Source organism: Dendrobates tinctorius, unplaced genomic scaffold (assembly GCF_039654945.1).
Source record: "Dendrobates tinctorius isolate UK_male_01 unplaced genomic scaffold, ASM3965494v1 ptg000203l, whole genome shotgun sequence".
Taxonomy (NCBI): domain Eukaryota; kingdom Metazoa; phylum Chordata; class Amphibia; order Anura; family Dendrobatidae; genus Dendrobates; species Dendrobates tinctorius.
The window spans coordinates 12,885,520-12,905,899 of record NW_027361870.1 but is presented as its reverse complement, the minus strand read 5'-3'; the positions used below and the strand labels follow the sequence as shown (position 1 = coordinate 12,905,899).

The window sequence follows — 20,380 nt, the reverse complement described above, 5'->3', positions numbered from 1 at the left end:
ATAAATGCCACCCCTGCATAAATGCTCCCCCTAGCTAGGTCTGAATATATAGGAGGTTAAGGCTAAGTTTTTTTGTTTTTGTTTTTTTTTGTGGCTCACTCTGCTCGTTAATCAATCACACTAAATTGAGACACCAGGACCCCAAAAAATGTTGTGGTCAAATAAACACATGTCCAGCATGTCATAAAGCACTTTGAAAAGTTTCTTGACCTCACAACATAAGGGGACAAGCAGAGTAAGTTGAAAAAAACTATATACCAGATATAAGCTTGCAGAGTTGAAAACACAGATAGCATTCAGGATTAACTGCTTGCTGACATTGAATGGAGACACAGGAGTGGATTCAGAGCAGAGATTGGAAAAGCTGGTTACCAGATATAAGCTTGCAGAGTTGAAAACACATAGATAGCATTCAGGATTAACTGCTTGCTGACATTGAATGGAGACACAGGAGTGGATTCAGAGCAGAGATTGGAAAAACTGGTTACCAGATATAAGCTTGCAGAGTTGAAAACACATAGATAGCATTCAGGATTAACTGCTTGCTGACATTGAATGGAGACACAGGAGTGGATTCAGAGCAGAGATTGGAAAAGCTGGTTACCAGATATAAGCTTGCAGAGTTGAAAACACATAGATAGCATTCAGGATTAACTGCTTGCTGACATTGAATGGAGACACAGGAGTGGATTCAGAGCAGAGATTGGAAAAGCTGGTTACCAGATATAAGCTTGCAGAGTTGAAAACACATAGATAGCATTCAGGATTAACTGCTTGCTGACATTGAATGGAGACACAGGAGTGGATTCAGAGCAGAGATTGGAAAAGCTGGTTACCAGATATAAGCTTGCAGAGTTGAAAACACATAGATAACATTCAGGAGTCAATAGGGGTTACCCGATGGATTGAGTTAATTCTTATGGAGTTAAAGCTCAAAATATATCGGTGGAGGATTCTAGCCGTAAGCGAATTAAAGGGCCTATGAGACGTGTTCCTTTTGTCTCAACATATTGCCCGGTTAGTGGCAGGATTGGAGGCATCCTGAATAAACATTGGAGCCTCTTACAAAAGGGTCTGCCTCAGATATCAGAATTTGTGGACAGGCCATTGCTTTCATATAGACGTGGACACAATCTCAAAGATAGATTGGTAAGGTCAGATATTGGTTCATCAAAAGTTAACGTACAAAGGACAATATGTCCTCCTAAGATGGGCAATTTCCCATGTTTGGGATGTGCCTGTTGTGGCAATATGTTAAAAGGTGATAGTTTCAACCATCCTTGAACCGGAAAAAAGATTTCTATTAAAGAGAGGTATACGTGTTCGTCAAGTTTTGTGATTTACTTGATTTTGTGCCCATGTGGGCTTATGTATATAGGAGAGACCACCATGGAGATTAGGGCCCACATTCGTAAACATAAGAGTACAATTAGGACTAAACTTGTGGAGTTGCCGATTCCGAAGCATTTTTTAGAGTGTAGACATTCAGTGAACCAGTTACGATTTAGAGTGATAGATGGGGTTCCTGTATTGAGACGTGGGGGTGATAGGGTTAAGATGTTGAAGAAAAAGGAGTTGAGATGGATATCGATTCTTGATACGTTGCAACCAAGGGGTTTGAACTTGGATTACAATTTACATACTTGTGTCACCTAAACCCTCACTTTGTGTCATTATTCTTTGTTGTGGGTATATCCTTATCTATGTGGCCTTTATGGTCTTTTAATTATATGTTTTTTTATGTTTTAGTGTTCATAGGTGATACATTTGGATGGAGTGGAGGACACGGGGACTGAACAGTCCTGAATTACGAAGAGGATGTTGTCTTTTGTGGATTTTTGTCGTTATTTCTTGCCTGCCATTCCCCGTGCCCTCTTTTCCTTTTTGTAATTATCCCAGTTTTGCTCCCTATATAATGTGCAACGTATGCGAATTTCGTAAAGTATGGAATATTATTAAAGTTACTATGGATATGGTTCCTTGATTCCATATGTCTCTTATAGGCTGCGTTTTTGTTGGGAGCATTTTGGCCCATCTGTGTGGACTCATTTATTCAAGTGTGGTATTACACTTGTTTTCGTTTATCAGCGCATGCGTGGGCTTGTGAGGGAGTGTGGTGTGTGATCGCGTGCTCTGGGCCTCTGCGCGTGCGCGGTCCTCCCCGGTGGACGGTTCGTGTGGCTGATCCCTTGCAGAGCACCGCGCATGCGCGGTGCTCTGTGATGGAGACGTCACGTGACCGGGCCTGCGGGGATGGGCGGTGCGCGCGCCGTGACCTGGTGGTGCGCGTCATCAGACTGCGCTCCTGATACAACCTGGCTCGGGCTGATGTTGTCATATGGGGAGAGGGAACTCTGCCGATATAGGGATTTGTGAGTCCTCATATGATTGGTCCATTGGGGTTGGCGCCACTATTATGTGATTAGGGATTGGCGGTTTATATATGGATATGTATTACTGCAAGTGATTGGTGCGTTATTTCTATGGATACCTTTGATGCATCACGATCATTGGTGGGCTGATTTGGGGATCGTTGTTTATATATGAAATGCTTTTGCAATATTTCAAATATGAATATGACCATTATTGTTAACGACCAGATAAACTGTGCTATTGAATATATATGTATCTGATGGATGTATTTATATGTATTTTATCTATGGATTTTCTGTGATGGGTGTTACCTAAATGGTGATTGGCTGTGCCACACTATAAAAGGCCACCATTTGTGCTGTTATGTTATACTTGAAAAAGGCCACAATATGGCCGAAACGTTGTATTTTGTACTGGCAGAATAAATTTTTGATACAATTTTTCACCCAGACCGGATGCTGTTCCTCTTCCTTATTTGGACTATTGTTCATTTGGGTCCATGAACCTTTGAACTGGCATCCACCCCTCCGTTGTGCTGTCAGCTGCTCTTTGCTGGGAAAGAAAAAACCATCTTGGGGGGTATTTGATTAATTCTATCTTGTACCCCGAGGACACCAGCTCTCTTACCCATGTGTCGTGTGTGAAAGTCAGGCGTGGCGAAACCAAAGCAGGTGGCCGCCTACCTTGCCGGAGTCGCCTTGAAATTGCCTCGAGTCATTTGGCTGAACATCTCTGGGACCTAGGTCCTCTTGATCTGGGCTGGTGGGTATGCATTCTCCCCAATGGGTTGGTTCTATATGAAACCTGCCGATCCCTGTCCTGGCTGGGACGACCTGAAGCGGCGGGATTGGTCGCTGCAGCCCACCCGTGGTTGAAAAAGGACCGAAACTGTGTCTAAAGTTGGTGACGAAACGGCTGTTTGCAGAAGCACCAGATGGACCGGGAGACGCTGTGTGGGTTCGTTTCCCCAGTGTCTGCCTAGAGTGAGAGCGGCCCCTGCAGGCCGGAGGCTCCTGTGAGGTGGAGGACCCCTCTAACACAGGCGAGCAGCTATCCCTGCCCCTCTCTGGGACATCGATTGCTCTCGTAAGCGATGCCATGGACTGCGACAGAGATAGAGCCCATTCTGGGGGGCTCGGTACACTGGGCTTGGTTGCAGGGGAGGGCTCCTGGGCACGTTCGGAATCACAAGCTTAACAAACCTGTTTGGTTTGCGCATGTGGGAAGGCGGACTTACAGGAGGTGCACGCAACGTACAGGAAGGTGTGTGCCTTAGCTTTTCTGGACATGTTGGCTGCTGAGTGATATGCCAAGGGCAAAAAACTGCTTAGCCTCAGGAAACACAGAGGGTGGCCTTCCTCCAGGGGTAGCACTTAACCCAGTCCTGTGTCCCCCGTCCTGGCTCCTGTTAGGCGTCCAGCCTGCCGACCAGCTGCTCCTTTTTTTCAAACAAAGCGTGCCTCGGCATGTGGGCAGGCCTTCGGTCGAAGAGGCGGCAGCCGGGACGTCATGGGGCGGAACTCCCGTCCGTGGCCTAGCTCCGGCAGAAGTCGGGGACTAAATTTTTTGCCGTCCGCCCGAGGTCCCAGGGGCGGGCCCGCCGGAAGTGGCCGAGTCACGGGGGCGGGACTTCCGCCCGTGGCCTAGCTCCGGCAAAAGCTGGGGACTAAATTTTCGGCATGCGCCCAGACCCAGGACGGGACCGCCAGAAGCAGCGCCTGGGCCAAAAAACATGCTGCTGGCTGCCATGCTATGTGGCGCAACCCACGGAAGCCCGGGGATGTCCGAAAAGGGTGCCACCAGGAGTGCCGACCCCGGGGGTCTACAGGAGCCCTCCCAGCCCACCTCCTTCCACGCCTCACCCCTAGACGTCCACCTTGATCCTCAGGATAGGAGGGGAAGGGGGGGCTGCAAAAAACTTAAGGACGGTGCAGGCACCCTAACTCCATCTTCCCTATAGGGGATGAGGAGAGGGACCGTCCGCCACCTTCCATCACCGCTGTCTGGCATTGGTGATGCAGTGGGGGCCGCACGGACTGTTCGTAGGGCTCTGTACAGTCTAGGGTTTCACTACCTTAGGGTGGTGAGGGCTCAGTCCGGCATCATGTCCCACGTAGTGGAAAAGGATATGTGGAGGCAACACTCACGTGCTCTCCCGTTGTTGATTGGGGAAATCGGACCTTTTCAATAGGGTCCGTTGCCCCTGTCTTATCTTCATGGAAAAAAATGACAGTCTGGAAAAAAAGACCAGACGTGTGCCTCCAATGGACACTAAGCAAGAATTGGTTTCGCCTGCAACCAAGGTGAGGGTGTATTATACTGCAGAGGAGCTAACCTTTTTTTGTCATTCACTTAGTGTCAGCCTCCAGGCGGCAGTAGCATACACCCACAGTACCTGTGTCCCCCAATGATGCAAAGGAGAAATTCACAGCGTTTGTAGCATGATTGTAACACCATTGTTACCTTTCCTAAGCTACTTCTAAATTTCCATTAGCTAAGGCCATGAGGTATCTCTTTCCTAACCTTTTTGACAAAATCCAGAATGGGAACCTCTCCTGTAGGAAAGGCATCCTCCCAAATTTCTAATACCAGCTCCAAAAGGCCCTCATACTTTTTCCCAGTAAAGCAATTCAAAGGAGGAGAACCCAGTAGAATACTGCAGCACCTCCCGGTAGGCAAAGAGGAGTTGCTACAGGTGTTTCGCAGTCTCCCTTCTCAGACTCCACATACAGGATAAAGAGCTGTTTAAAGCGCTCACACAACTCATAAGTTTCAGGGTGGTAGTGGGTGGTACGCATGGAGTGAGACCCAGGTTTCTCTGAGGGTCTTAGCTTGTTTTGGAACTGGGTCCCCTGGTCTGTCAATAACTCCTGCGGAAACCCTACTTGACTAAAGATGTCCAGTAGAGCTTGAGCCACGTGCTCCGAAACAGACTCCAGGCAGCGGATGGCAAAGTCGACCAGGGTGAGGATGAACCTTTTCCACTGTGGCTGGGGATGACTAAGTGGCCCACTAAATCAATGGCAACCCTCTTCAATGGTTCACCTATTAAGGGCATGTATTGTAGTGGGGTACGGTAAGGTGCTCCCCCTGTCCTTGGTCACGCTTGACAAGAGATTCGATATTTCTGCACCTCCTAAGTGACCCTCGGCCCAAAAGAACTACACAGCAGGCAAGCCAGAATCTTGTTGACCCCCAGCTGCAGGGACATCATTGGCCAAGAGCAGGAGTTGGGGTTGTTACTACTGGGGTACCAGGAGCTGATGAACATGGGTCCAGGGTTTCTCTGGGCAAGATGCAGGCTTTTCCCAATATAACATCCCCTTCTTCCATCTATACACCTCCTCCTGATATCTTTCAGCAGGTTGGGCAGCCGTAGTGCCAATAAACTCAAGGGTGGGGTCTGTGATTTGGGCTTCCCTAAAATACTTAGGATCTTTCGCCCCCGAGTCAATGGCCACTTTGGTCAGGTATTTTCACTTTTGTAAACTCAGAGAAGGATGATGAAGGCTTGGAATGTTGGTTATCCTCGGAAGCGGTGGCAGAAGGAACTGCATCACGGTGCTGACTGACAAACTGGCTGGAAAGCCCTTGTCTTAGGCATGTTCCCCCAAAATACCAGGTATGTGGAAACCGTCCATGAGACCCACTTCGACCGATACCTGGTTGGTCCCCCAGTTCAACTGCACACATGCCAGAGGGATGTCCCAGAACTGCCCTGCAGCCAGAAACATGGTCACTTAGCAGCCTGGTAAATGGTGTTCTGAGTGGGACAATATCTGGTCTGATCAGGGTGATGGAAGTCCCAGTGTCCCGAACTCACTGGATGTCACCGATTTTGTATGGCTGGAAGTGTCGATGGAGGTTAGCTGGTGGAGGGTGGCCATCCCGCTGTAGGGTGTGGAAAGGGTATATCACTTGCTCGGCTGCTGGTGAATTCCAGAGGTAGTCTCCTTCAGACCCCAATGACTTGACTCAGCAGACGTTGACCCACTGAGCTAGCACACGGGCTCTACGCATGGGGCTCAGCTTTGGCAACAATCTTTGGCCATGTGTCCAAGGCAGCCACATGTATAATAGCGCCATAGGTTGGGAAAATCACGAGCCCTGTTTGTAAACCACTGTAATGTGACTGCTCTCAAAAACAGCTGGCGATACACTGCAGAAGAGATTACCTCCTGTCAGTGTATCACTGAGCTGCCGTGAGAGAGTTCAGTGGAGTTCATCAGTTGATCAGCTCCGGCGATCTCCCTTATGGCACTACTGCAGTGTGGAAAAGTTCTCACGCAGCAGTGCCGTAAGTGAGAGCATTGGAGCTGTTGAACTCCAGTGAACTCTCAAGGCAGCTCGGTGATATACTGCAGGAGCGATTACCTCCTGTCAGTGTATCGAAGGCGGCCGGGTAGAGCGGTTACATCTCCCGATGTGCCTGTTCTACACGTGCTATGCTGGTTTATTATTTTGCATTATTTCTAGGAGACAAGGGCATCAGGGCATTAAGGGTGAGTATAATTTTTTTATTTTTGTTTGACTATGTTTGTCTTCGAGCACAGGCGCCGGAAGATGAGACTACGTCTCCCATCAGCGGCACCTGCTGTCATTGTTATCAGTGACAGCAGACTTAACCCGATGGGAGCAGTAGTCTTATCGGCCCACGTCAGCAGGTCACAGTCACAGCTGCGGGGTCACGCTGACATCTGCCAGCATAATCCTGCAGCGTTCTGATCGACAGTCTGCGGTAGCGTTACCATGGGTCGCAGTCAGAGCTGCGGGGTCATGCTGACATCTTTCAGCATGATCCTATAGCGATCTAGCTGACTGTCTTACTGGCAGCAGTGTTACCGCCAATAAGAACCTCAGCAAATCCACAAACAGTTTTATTTCTGCGTTTTTGCTGCGGATTTGACTGACTGAATTGAAGTCAATGGGTGCAGAAACGTTTCAGAAACGCTAACACAATTGACATGCTGCAGAAAAAATTGCACTGCAAATACGGACAGAAATTTACTGATCATGTGCACAACACCTTCAGGATTGTCACTGAATAAGCTTGCATAAGGATTCCATAGCGTTTTTGGCCCATTTACGAGCAGAGAAAATGCATAAAAAAGTGCATATAGCTTAAACGTTTATGTTCAGTGTGAGCACTGAGCATGTAAATAGATACACTTATTTAGGAAAATCGATTAGGAAATATTGTTTCTACATTCTGTGCATGTAAACACTTACCCAAATAAAAAAATATATCATTAAAAACAAATTAGAGACACAATTCATTGAAAATAATGAGTCAATTTAAAATAAAACAGACTATGGATACTTTATTTAGAGCAGATTGAACCAAGTTCAACACACGCTACCCTGCTCCAGACAGCAAGCGCTGGCTCTTGGGACAGACATCCTTGATAAAGGCCAGAGAGCTGAAACGTTGGAAATGTTGTTTAGTCCGTTTCATATGTCGGCTGGGAATAAAGATTCTTTAAATCATACGGAAATTCTACAGAGTATCGTTTTGAGGGCCGAAGGTGTCTACTATAATTTGTATCCTGCTTTTCTTTCTGAGCACCAACATCTACCAAGTGGGAGTGCAAACACTTCTGACTATTTCTACTGGATGGACAGATATAGTACGTCTCTAAAGGAAACTTGTTTATAGGCCAGAAATAATATATGCACGAGTGACTAGAAGATAACCAATTAGACTATAGTAAGTAGGAAGTGTGTTACATTTCTATTTTAGGCTTTCATTATGAAGTTTCTATAACTTACTGGTGATCTTCCAATACTTTTCTACGACCTTCCAAGTCAAATATTTAGTAAGCTGGCACCTATCAAGTCAGTACAGTTATTATCACAACTAAAGTAAAAAAAAATAAAATAAAAAAAGTAAAAAAAAAAAAAAAAACCACAGCAAAAAATTGCCTGTGCATGCGATACAGGAAGGATATATATCTTTGTACCGTGTTAGCCAGCAGATAGAATAATATTTAGAATTGAGTCTCTCAATTCTTAATATTCTTCTGTGCATGCGATAGACACTTTTTTTTTTTTTTTTTTTTACTTAACACCTTTTACTTATTACAAATCATTCAAAGTAGCGGATACCAATCACTCAATTGGTCTTCACACATTTGAATATTTTAAAGAATAAACAAATAAATCTTCAAAGGGAAAATTGCGCTTAAATTTAAAGAATTTGCAGTGTTAAGAAGTTGATGTTACCCCCATAAAAATAAATGATTCCAGTAAGAACTTGAAAGTCCCACCTAGAGTTTGGGAATATACTACAACAATATTTGTGTTTCACTGAAATAACATACCGTAGTCCTTTATGAGCAAAGAAGGCAGACGGCTCTATTCTCTTGATTTATTCACTAGCTTTAAATGCTCGGCCTACCCGCTGTCATAAAATACACATTAAAAAAAAATCTGATAATGAATACAAAAAATGCATATATGTTTGTGAAAATATATCGTCTACATTTAACTACTTTAGCAGTTATGCTTTGATAATTTTGTTGATAATTACAAATTGGAGCTATTTCACACAGACTTATTTATAAAGGGCTTTACTGTACTGGATGGAACTTTTGATTTTCTAACATTTTCAACAGGCGTTCGTCACACGATACATTCTTCTGGTTCCAAAAAGCTACAAGATGGCAAAAAAAACCCCCAAAAAATAAAAAAAGATTAAATAGGAAGTTGAGTATGACAAAAGGAAATAAAAAGGAACCCAGCAATGGAGGGGGGATGTGCAGGGACTTAGCTTCATATTTTTCTCACCTGAAATAGGAGTCAGAGACAGGAGGCAGGCAGCCGGCAGGGAATAGGGAGAGAGGGCAATAGAGCTGCAAGTGCAATGTCTGACCCCGATGCACTTGCATCTATTAGCATGCCCTTTCAACTATGAATTTCTCTACAATAGCAAAACAGATTTCTACAAGAAAGGTAAGGCTTTACCGAGCGTTAAAGCGAAACAACATACGAGTCATTAGTTTGGGGTATGAAATCCTGTTGACAGGTTCTTTTAAAACAGAAATAGGGAGAAAACTATAATATGAGAGACATCATAGGAAGCAAGTCAATAACACAATCCTAAAAGTTGCTCAACAGATAGGGAAGAGTGTGCTTGGAGGACAACTTCTTTTAAAATAATAATAAAGTGAAATCTCTTTTATATTGCTATTAAACATTGCAGTATAATCATAGAAACATAGTAACATAGTTAGTAAGGCCGAAAAAGGACATTAGTCCATCCAGTTCAGCCTATAAAATTCTGTCAGAATAAATCTCCAGATCTACGTCCTTCTAAAGAACCTAACAATAACTGTAAGATACAATACTGTTGCGCTCCAGAAAGACATCAAGGCTTCTCTTGAACCCTTCGACTGAGTTCCTACAAGCAGTTCAGAATTGATGGTGAAAACGCACATGAACCAATACTCACTTCCATTGTGGGAGGTTTTCATCAACCTTCTTTTACATCTCTTAATTATATATCGAAATCCCCAGCAATTTGAGGCTAGATGACTTAATTTGAAGACCATACCCACATCCTCAAGAAATCACTACCGCATAAGAATTAAAAGGACTTGAACGGAAAAAAATCACTAATTTAGTACCACAAACCAATATACTTTGACTTTAGCAAGCAGATGGCTAAGCCACACAATCATAGCTCTGGATTTAAGCTTGCATCCAGCTCGCTTCATTTCTGTATTCTTGATAAAGATTACTTCTTAAATAATGAGCCGTTCTTCAGCATTAAAACAATAAATACGCCTTTACTAAATCACTAGTTTGTGTCAAGTATTAAACTGGAATAACATAAAACAATAACGTCTAAGAAGGCTCTGTGTTTCATCACTGTCTTTCTACTTTCATAATAGTCAAACAACCCTAACAAAAAAGACTTCAAAAAGGCAAAAATTCTCAGATCTGGGTTCATTGATAGGATTTCCACTAATTGGCCAATTATTGGTTCACATATAATAACAAACCAGGGCTGTGGAGTTGGTAAGCCAAACCTGCGACTCCAACTCCTCAATTTCCCTTACACCGACTCCACGACTCCGATTCCAACATATATTGCTTATATTTAAGTGAAAAATTTATTGTAGTACAATGTGAACATCAGACATTTAATCATTTTTATGATACAATAATCAAGATATTTAGATAGAACATAATATATATTTATTGGAATACAATTTTAGAACACAAAAAACTGTAATAAATTGAAAATATGTAATACACTATGTAATATCGATTACATATATATAACACTATGTAATAAACTATGTAAGTGGCAAAAAACAATTTTCAACAAAAGCATAACTAACTAAATAACATTAGTGCAGTCTATGAATTTGTTCTAAGAAATAGAATTGCCTCCATCAGATCCTCCTTAATAGATAACCTCAAATCTGACCTAATAATTTTAAGGCTAGAGAACAACCTCTCTACACTAACTTGGGTTGGAGGCAAAGCCGTAACCACATGGGAACATCTCTAACAATTTCCGGGTATAAAGGAATCGCCTCATGCACAGTTAGTTTTGATGAACGGTTGAATTTTTGTATTTCTTTGAGAGCAAGTGAAACATTTTGCTGAAATATGGTCAATCTTCTTGCTATAGGAGACGGAGTGAAATCTTTTTCCTTGCGACGCTTTACCTGCTCCATGTCATCCAAATACTTGTCAAAGTCAAACGCCTCATCTGATGAGGATGAAGATATGGCAGCAGTAGCACTGTCAGGACCCAAGTCCTCTTGCGCCTGGCAGTCCTCCTGTAGGCCACTCATCTTAACTGCTACCTCAGTCAGAGCTTCTTTTCCTTTAGTTAGCTGTTGATCATCAAGCAGTATACGATGACTTTGGTCCACAAACAGCTGCCAGAAAAATTTTATTTTCCAATAGCTGTGTCTCTCTCCGTTTCATTGAAGCAGAAATGCCATCTGCGATTAAACCTCCTCTTTGGGACAGGCAAAATAGCAAGTTCTTCCACTCCCTTATGAAAATGCCAAGAGTTAAATCCTCAGCTTGTAATTTTTCAGTCACGGTAAATGGGTGATCTATAAGAAATGGTTGTAGTTCAAGCAATCGCTGAATAATTAAATAAGTGCTGCCCCCCCCCCCCCCCCGAGTGGTTTGATCGACAATTGCCCCTTTCCCAGCACGTCTCTTCAAGATGGAATCAATTTTAGGGGTTCTGGCGGCAATAACCAATTTCCTCACTTTTCCAATCAGATTTCCAGCATGTCCCTCTTGCAGACTATCTCTTATTGCCAGCGGCAGCGTGTGCACAAAACAGCGCATGTGATTAATATGAAAGTGTTTTGAAGCACCTTCAACAAGATCATCTATTTCTAAAATATAATTTTGCTGTTCTTTTGTTGTAATATCTGCTTGTTCCTCAGTTACATGAACAGCACTGTGGCCTTCCATCTCAAACACACGGAATCCTAAATTTTCTTCTAGCTGTTGTTCATTACTCTCATTCATCAGTTTAATTGTACTTCTGTTTGAAGCACTGTCCGTTACAATAGCAAGAACCTGTTCTTAAGTGTGAATGTAGCCTTAGATCAGGAATAGAACAGCCATTTATAGGGCATTTCATAACTCACAAATTCCTATGAAAAAATATTCTGCACATTCTGCATTGAACTACTGTACCCAATTTATTATATATTTTAGGAGTCGGTCCATTTTATACTGACTCCACCAAAATGAGCACTGACTCCGACTCCACAGCCCTGTAACAAACCAACTGTCCAAAACCAAAAGCTACAAATCCCACCCTCTCAGTTTTGTCTAGTGTCCAGTTGGTCGTCGTACAGAGCACAAAATAGAGTCCGGGCTAGTTTTATATTCCACGGTTATCTTCTATATCAATGGAAGTACAACACTAATTAGAAAGAAACATATTAAAATACCGTTAAGCTGGCATCTTAAAATACTGACTAAGGCAGAATTGTAAGATTTTCCAAGATTCTAGGCTTAGTTGCCAAATATCAGTTGTGCCCACCCCTATCAGTACTTTTATGTCAGAGCGAGCTGGACTTTTACACATTTTGTGCAATGGTCTGGTGTCAAACTAAATCTAGAACTGCTGCAAGCAATGTTTGTTTGTTTTTTTTTATATATAGGCTTTGGTACTGGTGGAAAAAAATGATGCGCCGGATGATGTTAATGATCCATTGAAAACTATGAGCTCAGTGTTGTTCTTAGGTTGTTCTTTGCAGTTCACAACTACATCATAGGGAAAAACAATGGATGACTAGCTACAGTATATGGGAACACGCTAGATGACCAATTATGACACTATTCCTTTCAATGGAAACTATGCAATTTGAGAAATTCTGTATTTGCTCCCCTCTTCCGAACACAAGATCATGTGAAAAACCCAGATTTTCGAAAAACCTGCAATTTTTAAAATGAGTTTGTTTTTTTAAACTAAAAAAAACAATGTTTACTTGTATGGAGGTGCACGAGAGTCACAATATTTCTTGTGACAAATTTGGGGGGAAATGGGGGTGTGTCTTATAATGCGAAAATACCTTGTTGGCGCGCCGCTGCGGGCGTCCCGGTGGCAGTGCTGCGTTCTGGGGGGCTCTGCCGACATTTTGTGAAAGGCCAGAGCCCCGCCAGTTCTTCCATGGTTTCTTGTGCGGTGGACTCCGGGAAAATGGCCGCTGGGAGGCAGCGCATGCGGAGATGGAGATCTCGCCACCAAGATCTCGGGAGATGAGATTTCAGGGCTGAGATCTCATCTACCGAGATGTTGATGCCGAGATCTCCATATGCGCATGCGCCGCCTCACGGCGGCCATTTCCCCGGCGTCCACTGCACAAGAAACCATGGAAGTATAAGGGGGTGAAGAGGACGAAGAGCCCAAAGGAGGTTACCTTCCCTGCTCCTTATCCAGAACCACTTAGCCAGACAGCAGGGTTGCCGGGGGGAAGACTTTCTGCCCTGGACGGACTGGACCATGTGACTGCAAGGGACAGGGAGTAAGAGGAAGGGGCGGTGGACTGGAAGATGTACAGGCAGAAGGTGCGAAAGCAGAGTGCGCCAGGCACGGAAGAGAGCGCGCCACACAGAAAGCAGGCTGCAGCACCGCGCTCCCAGAGAGAGAGAACTCCCCATCAGAATTCTGGGACTGAAGTACGAGACACAGTGCAGGCTGTATGTGAGCACGTGGATTCGGTAGCCTCCGTGACCAAAAGAGACCTTCCCCCTGACGGTGCAAAGACAGTGACCCGAGAGAATATTAACATGTTTCTTTCTAATTAGTGTTGAACTTCCATTGATATAGAAGATAACTGTGGAATATAAAACTAGCTCGGACTCTATTTTGTGCTCTGTACAACGGCCACCTGTACACTAGACAAAACAGAGGGTAGGATTCGTAGCTTTTGGTTTTGGACAGTTGGTTTGTTATTACATGTGAACCAATAACTGGCCAATTAGTGGAAATCCTATCAATGCACCCAGATCTGAGAATTTTTGCCTTTTAAAGTCTTTTTTCAGCGCTGAGATCTCATCTCCCAGACCTGAGAATATTTGCCATTTGAAGTCTTTTTTCAGTGCAGAGATCTTATCTTGATGCAGAGATGCCCATATGCGCATGCGCCGCCTCACGGCGGCCATTTTCCCCAGAGTTCACCGCATAAGAAACCATGGAAGAACTGCAGGGGGCTCTGGCCTTTCACAAAATGTCGGCAGAGCCCCCAGCAGCAACGGAGTCACAGCGCAGCACTGCACTGCCCAAGGGGACAGCGCAGCACCAGCACCGGGGACACAGCGTAGCACCGCCACCAGGAACAAAACGCAGCACCACCACCGGGGACACAGCACAGCACTGCCACCGGGACACCCGTAGCGGCATGCAGCACATCGGAACACCCTCTCATCCCTGCCTGGGGCCTGCATTATTGCACCACTCTTGCCTCCTCCAGCAGCGACCCTGGAACCCCGCTTCACTGCAGCCATCACCCCCGGTAAGCAATAAGACGCATGGATTATAAGAAGCACCACCCTTTTATTAAAAAAAAAAAAAAAAAAAAAGTTTTTTCCTATTTTTCTCCTCAAAATTTGGGGTGCGTCATAATCCGGAGCATCTTATAATCCGAAAAATATGGTAGTTAGCTCAAAGTTATTTTTTCACATTTACAAAATATGAGGGAAGGAATCCGCAACCACCATATCACATTTTGTATTATTGATTTTATTATTAGAGAGATTTTTCCTAAAGAGACTTTTGTGAATACATCGGTTACGAAGACATAAATGGCTTAAGCAGATGAACCACCAATCAGTTCCCAATTATCAGCTTGTCCTAACACGCTGGCAGTCGTCCAAGAACGAGCAAAATGCTCATACATTTAGTGTAATCATTTTTATGAATGCATCAAAATCATAGTTATTGCCCCGTGTAAACAGGTGATGTGCAGCCAATAATATGATACTGTCCTCATTGTTTCGATCAGCTTGTATATTGCCGCACAGTGATCGTTTAAAGGCCTTAATCTGCCTAGCCACACGGGCCAGAAGACTCCAGGGTACAACGATAGCTTAACATATGAAAGTTATTTCTTGTGCCATTGTAACACAAAACTATTTTTTGGCTTGGAAACACTTCAGGACCCCCATACACAGCAGACTAACGTGGGCTGCCCCCTGCCGGTGTCGACATGTTCAGCTGACAGTCCTATGTGTATAAGGGCGCCAGCTTACTGATCGGGGAAATGTTGATCGGACATGTCTGATTTTGGACTGCTGATCGCTTTGTTCTACCGGGTGTAAGCCGCCGGCCAACATGTCAGCCGTCAGTTTTCTCCTAGAAAACACAAGATGCTCCAGTGTATGGGAGAGTTGGCCGAGATGGCTGTCGGACTAACTCATTACGTTTCCAGTTAAAACCTAAGATAGAAACAAATGAACATATATATATACCCTGTAATAAGTAAAAAGCAATATAAATAACATAAGGGACTTCGGGAACACTGTTTTGATGGAGTTTTGGAAGAGGTGTGTGTCTTTTTTTTTTCTCACCACACAGTGGACTGCCCACATAAATGATTAAGAATAGTTCTCCAAACATCACTCAGGAGCTTTTTGAGGAGCTCCAAAATACTTCTCAAGAAACTCATAGCGATTTGAAAAAATTACAGAAATACGGCAGCGCTGTGTGAGTAAACCCCAAAAAGTTAGCACTATACATTCTCCCTCACATATGCAGAATATACGAAAGAAAATAACTAACTGTTCTCTAGCAAAATCCTTTTTAGGGTAAGTTCACACCAGACATTTTTTCGGCGGTTTTTTTTTCTACACCAAAGCCTGATCTCTTGGCAGGAAAAAAGTTGCAGGAAAAAAAAAAAAAAAAAAGCGGTTTTGGCATGCTAGATTTGTCTCTTGTGCATGCTGATAAAGTTTAGTGTTGGGAAAAAGTCCGATTCTATAGAATCAGGTTGTGGCACAAAAAAAAAGCAGCAAAACACGATACCTGCGTTTTTGGTGTGTTCTTCAGCGATTTTTTTTTACCGCTCATTCATTTTAATGAATGAAAAACGCTGAAAGAAGTGACATGCTGCAGTGTGCAAAAACCCATGCAAAACACAAAATTCTGATGAGGAAAAAAAAAAAAACCAATGTGTGTGCATGAGATTTCTGAAATCTCAGACTTTGCTGGTACTGTAAGAGTAAAGTGCAGATGAAAATTAGAATTAAAAAAAACAAAACAAAAAAAAACAGCAAAAAAGCCTAGTGTGAACTTAGCCTTAGAGTATTTATGTTGTGGGTTAGCAGTGCATTCATTTCTTTCCCTTTTTTTTTCCAATGACAAAATTCACACACACAAAAAATTATATTTGAATAACCTAGAATCTAAAAATTAAAATGGTAAAGATGGAGAACTTAAGATACCTTGCAAGAAAAAGCTTTCTACAGCTGAATATGTTGTGTAACCGTGTAGAACATAGGCATATGTTTAGCACTTGGGATGTGTTTCTTTTAGCACGTGACCTTTACTAATAGCACCTTTGTAGTAATATTTATCTGATCTATAGAATTGATTTTTCCCTTCATTAAAGATGACATACAGTAGGAAAGCTTCATACAGGCGTCATGGTCACACACAGGGTAGAGAGGCTGCACTGGGAGCAGTACTGTCACAAGAACGCAGCTGGGAAGAAAATGCCGATGTGGCACACACATGTTCTGATTTACTCGTTCAGCGGCAGAAGTAGCAGTAAGTAATCATGGAATGGAAGCAGTAAATACCTGAAGTACTCACAGCTGTGGAATAAGGGTTGTGAACTCCAGTGTTTTCAGCCCAGCAGCCACATCCATAAAGAGCAGCCTAAAAACACATAACCGGATCAGTCAGATCAATAGTGCAAAAATACGGCACAAATGCCATAGAAAACTAGAGCACAGATCCAGAATACAGCCAGATGCATGGGACTGAAAAAAATGCAACAATCAAACGGCATTACTTTATTTTATCCAAGCTCCACTCTGTCAGGGTGCATTCACAGAACGCCATAGTCGAGGCAGAAAACGTTTTCGCATTCTTAAAAAGAGGTTGTTTGGCAGTAAAAAAAAAAATTTTTTTTTTTAGCAATGGATTGATAAGAAATAATAAATGGAGGTATGCTCGCCTACTAACGACCCCACTGATCCAATGCTGGTCACTCAGGAGGTCTGCGCCGCCTCCGGAAGCAGTGTCTGTCGCGTTTAGGAAGTCACAGCAGCGCTGCAACAGTCAGGTGTCTACAAGAGCTGGTCATCAGATATTTCTCCGATGATGCGTTCTTCTACTCATTGTGATTTCCAAATGGGGTAGACACCGCTTCAGGAGACACATGGGGTACTGGAAAGGGAATGACTTCATTTATTATTTTTAATCAATCCATCCACACAAAAAAAAAATAATATAAAAGGATAAAAAGGAGACCAAGAACACAAGATGAATAAGTAAATGCATAAAGAGAAAACAATTCCAAAAAGTGATATCTCAAAGTCATGCTGTAAAGCTTATTAAAGGGTCAGACATTGACTTATGGCAAGCTACTTCCAATAGGTGGCACTATAGAGCCAGTTTTCTTCCTCCCTGAGAATATTTTTCTCACAATAACGCATGTCGAGAAACTAAAATGTGTGTCTGTTTCAAAGGCAAAAATGGCAGTCATTACTATATGGACTATAAATCCTTCTTACGTAAAAATCAGAAAAGGTAGGTCCTAATTTACTAACACTGCACTCAGCGTCGGACTGGCCCACCGGAGAACCGGAGGATTCTCCGGTGGGCCCTGGCATCTGGTGGGCCCTGGCACCTGCAGGCATACAGGGCCAGCAGTTGCCTAGGGCCCCCGCTGCTCCAGGGGCCCCCAGCCAGTGGTGTGTCGCACACCATGCAGCTGCTATGGGGGCCCCTGCCAGCGGAGCAGCAGCGGGTGTCAGGAGGCAGGAGCCCCTGTCCCCGCTGCTAAAGAGAAATGAATATTCACTGCGAAGCAGTGCATATCATTTCAGGTCTCCACCCCCCAGAGTCCCCGCCCCCAGCCCAGTAAGCCGCTCTGCAGACTACAGCTGTAAATCAGGGCCGGCGCCGCCCTCAGTCCTCTCTGCTCCTGGCTCACAGCCAGTGCGCGATGACGTCACTACATCGCGCACCCGCTGTGTGTCTGGCAGAGGGGGCAGCTCCTGACACTGAAGCCGGGATCAGCGTGGGAGCGAGGAGGAGAGGTGAGTATTGTGTTTTGGTATTTTTTTTATATCTCTCTCGCTCTCTCTATCTGTCTCTCTCTATCTATCTCTCTTATATCTATCTATCTTTCTATCTCTATCTATTATCTATATCTATCTATTATCTATATCTGTCTGTTTCTATATCTATCTCTAGCTATCGCTCTATCTTTATATCTATCTTTCTATCTCTACATCTATCTCTATATCTATCTCTATATCTATTATGTCTATTTATTATCTATCTAGCTACCATCTATATCTATCTATCTTTATCTATATATATCTCTATCTAATATCTATATCTATCTATCTCTATACCTATCTATCTATTTATCCGTTATCTATCTCTCTATCTTTTCTCTGTATCTATCTATCTATCTCTATATCTCTCGCTATCTATCTCTCTATCTCTATATCTATCTCTATATCTATCTCTATATCTATATATCTATCACTATATCTATCTCTATATCTATATCTATTTCTCTCTATATCTATCTCTATAGCTATCTATATATCTCTATCTATCTCTATATCTATCTCTCTGTATATCTATCTATCTTTCTATCTCTATATCTATATATCTATCTATCTTTCTCTATTTATCTCTATATCTTTTCTCTGTATCTATCTCTATCTCTATCTATATCTATCTATCTCTATATATATATATTATCTCTATATCTATATCTCTCTCTATATCCATCTATCTATTTATCTCTATATCTATCTCTCTGTATATCTATCTTTCTATCTCTATATCTATCTCTATATCTATCTATCTTTATCTATCTATCTATTTATCTCTATCTATTATATATATCTATCTCTATCTATCTATCTCTATATCTATCTTTCTATCTCTACATCTATCTCTATATCTATCTTTCTATCTATCTCTATATCTATCTATATCTATCTATTATGTCTATCTATCTAGCTATCTCTATTATCTATATCTACCTATCTCTATATCTTTCTATCTTACTCTATCTCTATATCTATCTGTTATCTCTATATTTATTATCTATCTTTATCTATCTATCTCTATTATCTATATCTATCTCTCTATCTATTTATCGATCTCTGTATCTATCTCTCTCTATCTCTATCTCTCTATCTACCGCTCTCTCTGTCTCTATCTTTATATCTATATCTATCTATCTCTATATCTATCTATTATCTCTATATCTATCTCTATATCTATCTCTATATCTATCTCTATATCTATATCTATCTCTATATCTATCTCTATATCTCTCTCTCTATAGCTATCTATATATTATCTCTATATCTATCTATATATTATCTCTATATCTATCTATCTCTATATCTGTTATCTCTATATCCATATCTATCTCTATATCTATCTATCTATCTAACACTATATCTCTATATCTATCTCATTATCTATCTCTATCTCTATCTCTCTCTCTTTATCTATCTATTGATCTATCCATCTATCTCTATATCTATCTATTATCTCTATTATCTATATCTATCCATCTATCTATCTCTATCTATCTTTCTAACTCTATATCTATCTATCTCTATACATATCTCTATATCTAGCTATTATCTCTATATCTATCTCTATATCTATCTTTCTATATCTATTTGTCTCTATATCTATCTCTATATCTATCTATCTATCTCTATATCTATCTCTATATCTATCTATCTTTATCTATCTATCTATTTATCTCTATCTATTATATATATCTATCTCTATCTATCTATCTCTATATCTATCTTTCTATCTCTACATCTATCTCTATATCTATCTTTCTATCTATCTCTATATCTATCTATATCTATCTATTATGTCTATCTATCTAGCTATCTCTATTATCTATATCTACCTATCTCTATATCTTTCTATCTTACTCTATCTCTATATCTATCTGTTATCTCTATATTTATTATCTATCTTTATCTATCTATCTCTATCTATTATCTATATCTATCTCTCTATCTATTTATCGATCTCTGTATCTATCTCTCTCTATCTCTATCTCTCTATCTACCGCTCTCTCTGTCTCTATCTTTATATCTATATCTATCTATCTCTATATCTATTATCTCTATATCTATCTACCTATCTATCTCTATATCTATCTCTATATCTATCTCTATATCTATCTCTATATCTATCTCTATATCTATCTCTATATCTATCTCTATATCTATCTCTATATCTATCTCTATATCTATATCTGTTTCTCTCTATATCTATCTCTATATCTCT

The 20,380-nt window shown here is 41.9% G+C and overlaps 1 protein-coding gene across 3 annotated transcripts in view; it reads right to left on the bottom strand.

Moving 5' to 3' along the window:
* Positions 1-20,380, bottom strand: part of TASP1 (taspase 1) — a 260,025-nt gene that overhangs the window by 86,067 nt on the left and 153,578 nt on the right. For all 3 annotated transcript variants that reach the window (XM_073553817.1, XM_073553816.1, XM_073553818.1), the window contains one exon: positions 16,663-16,741. In XM_073553817.1, the coding sequence (XP_073409918.1) occupies positions 16,663-16,741 (79 nt within the window). The remainder of the gene's footprint in view (positions 1-16,662; positions 16,742-20,380) is intronic.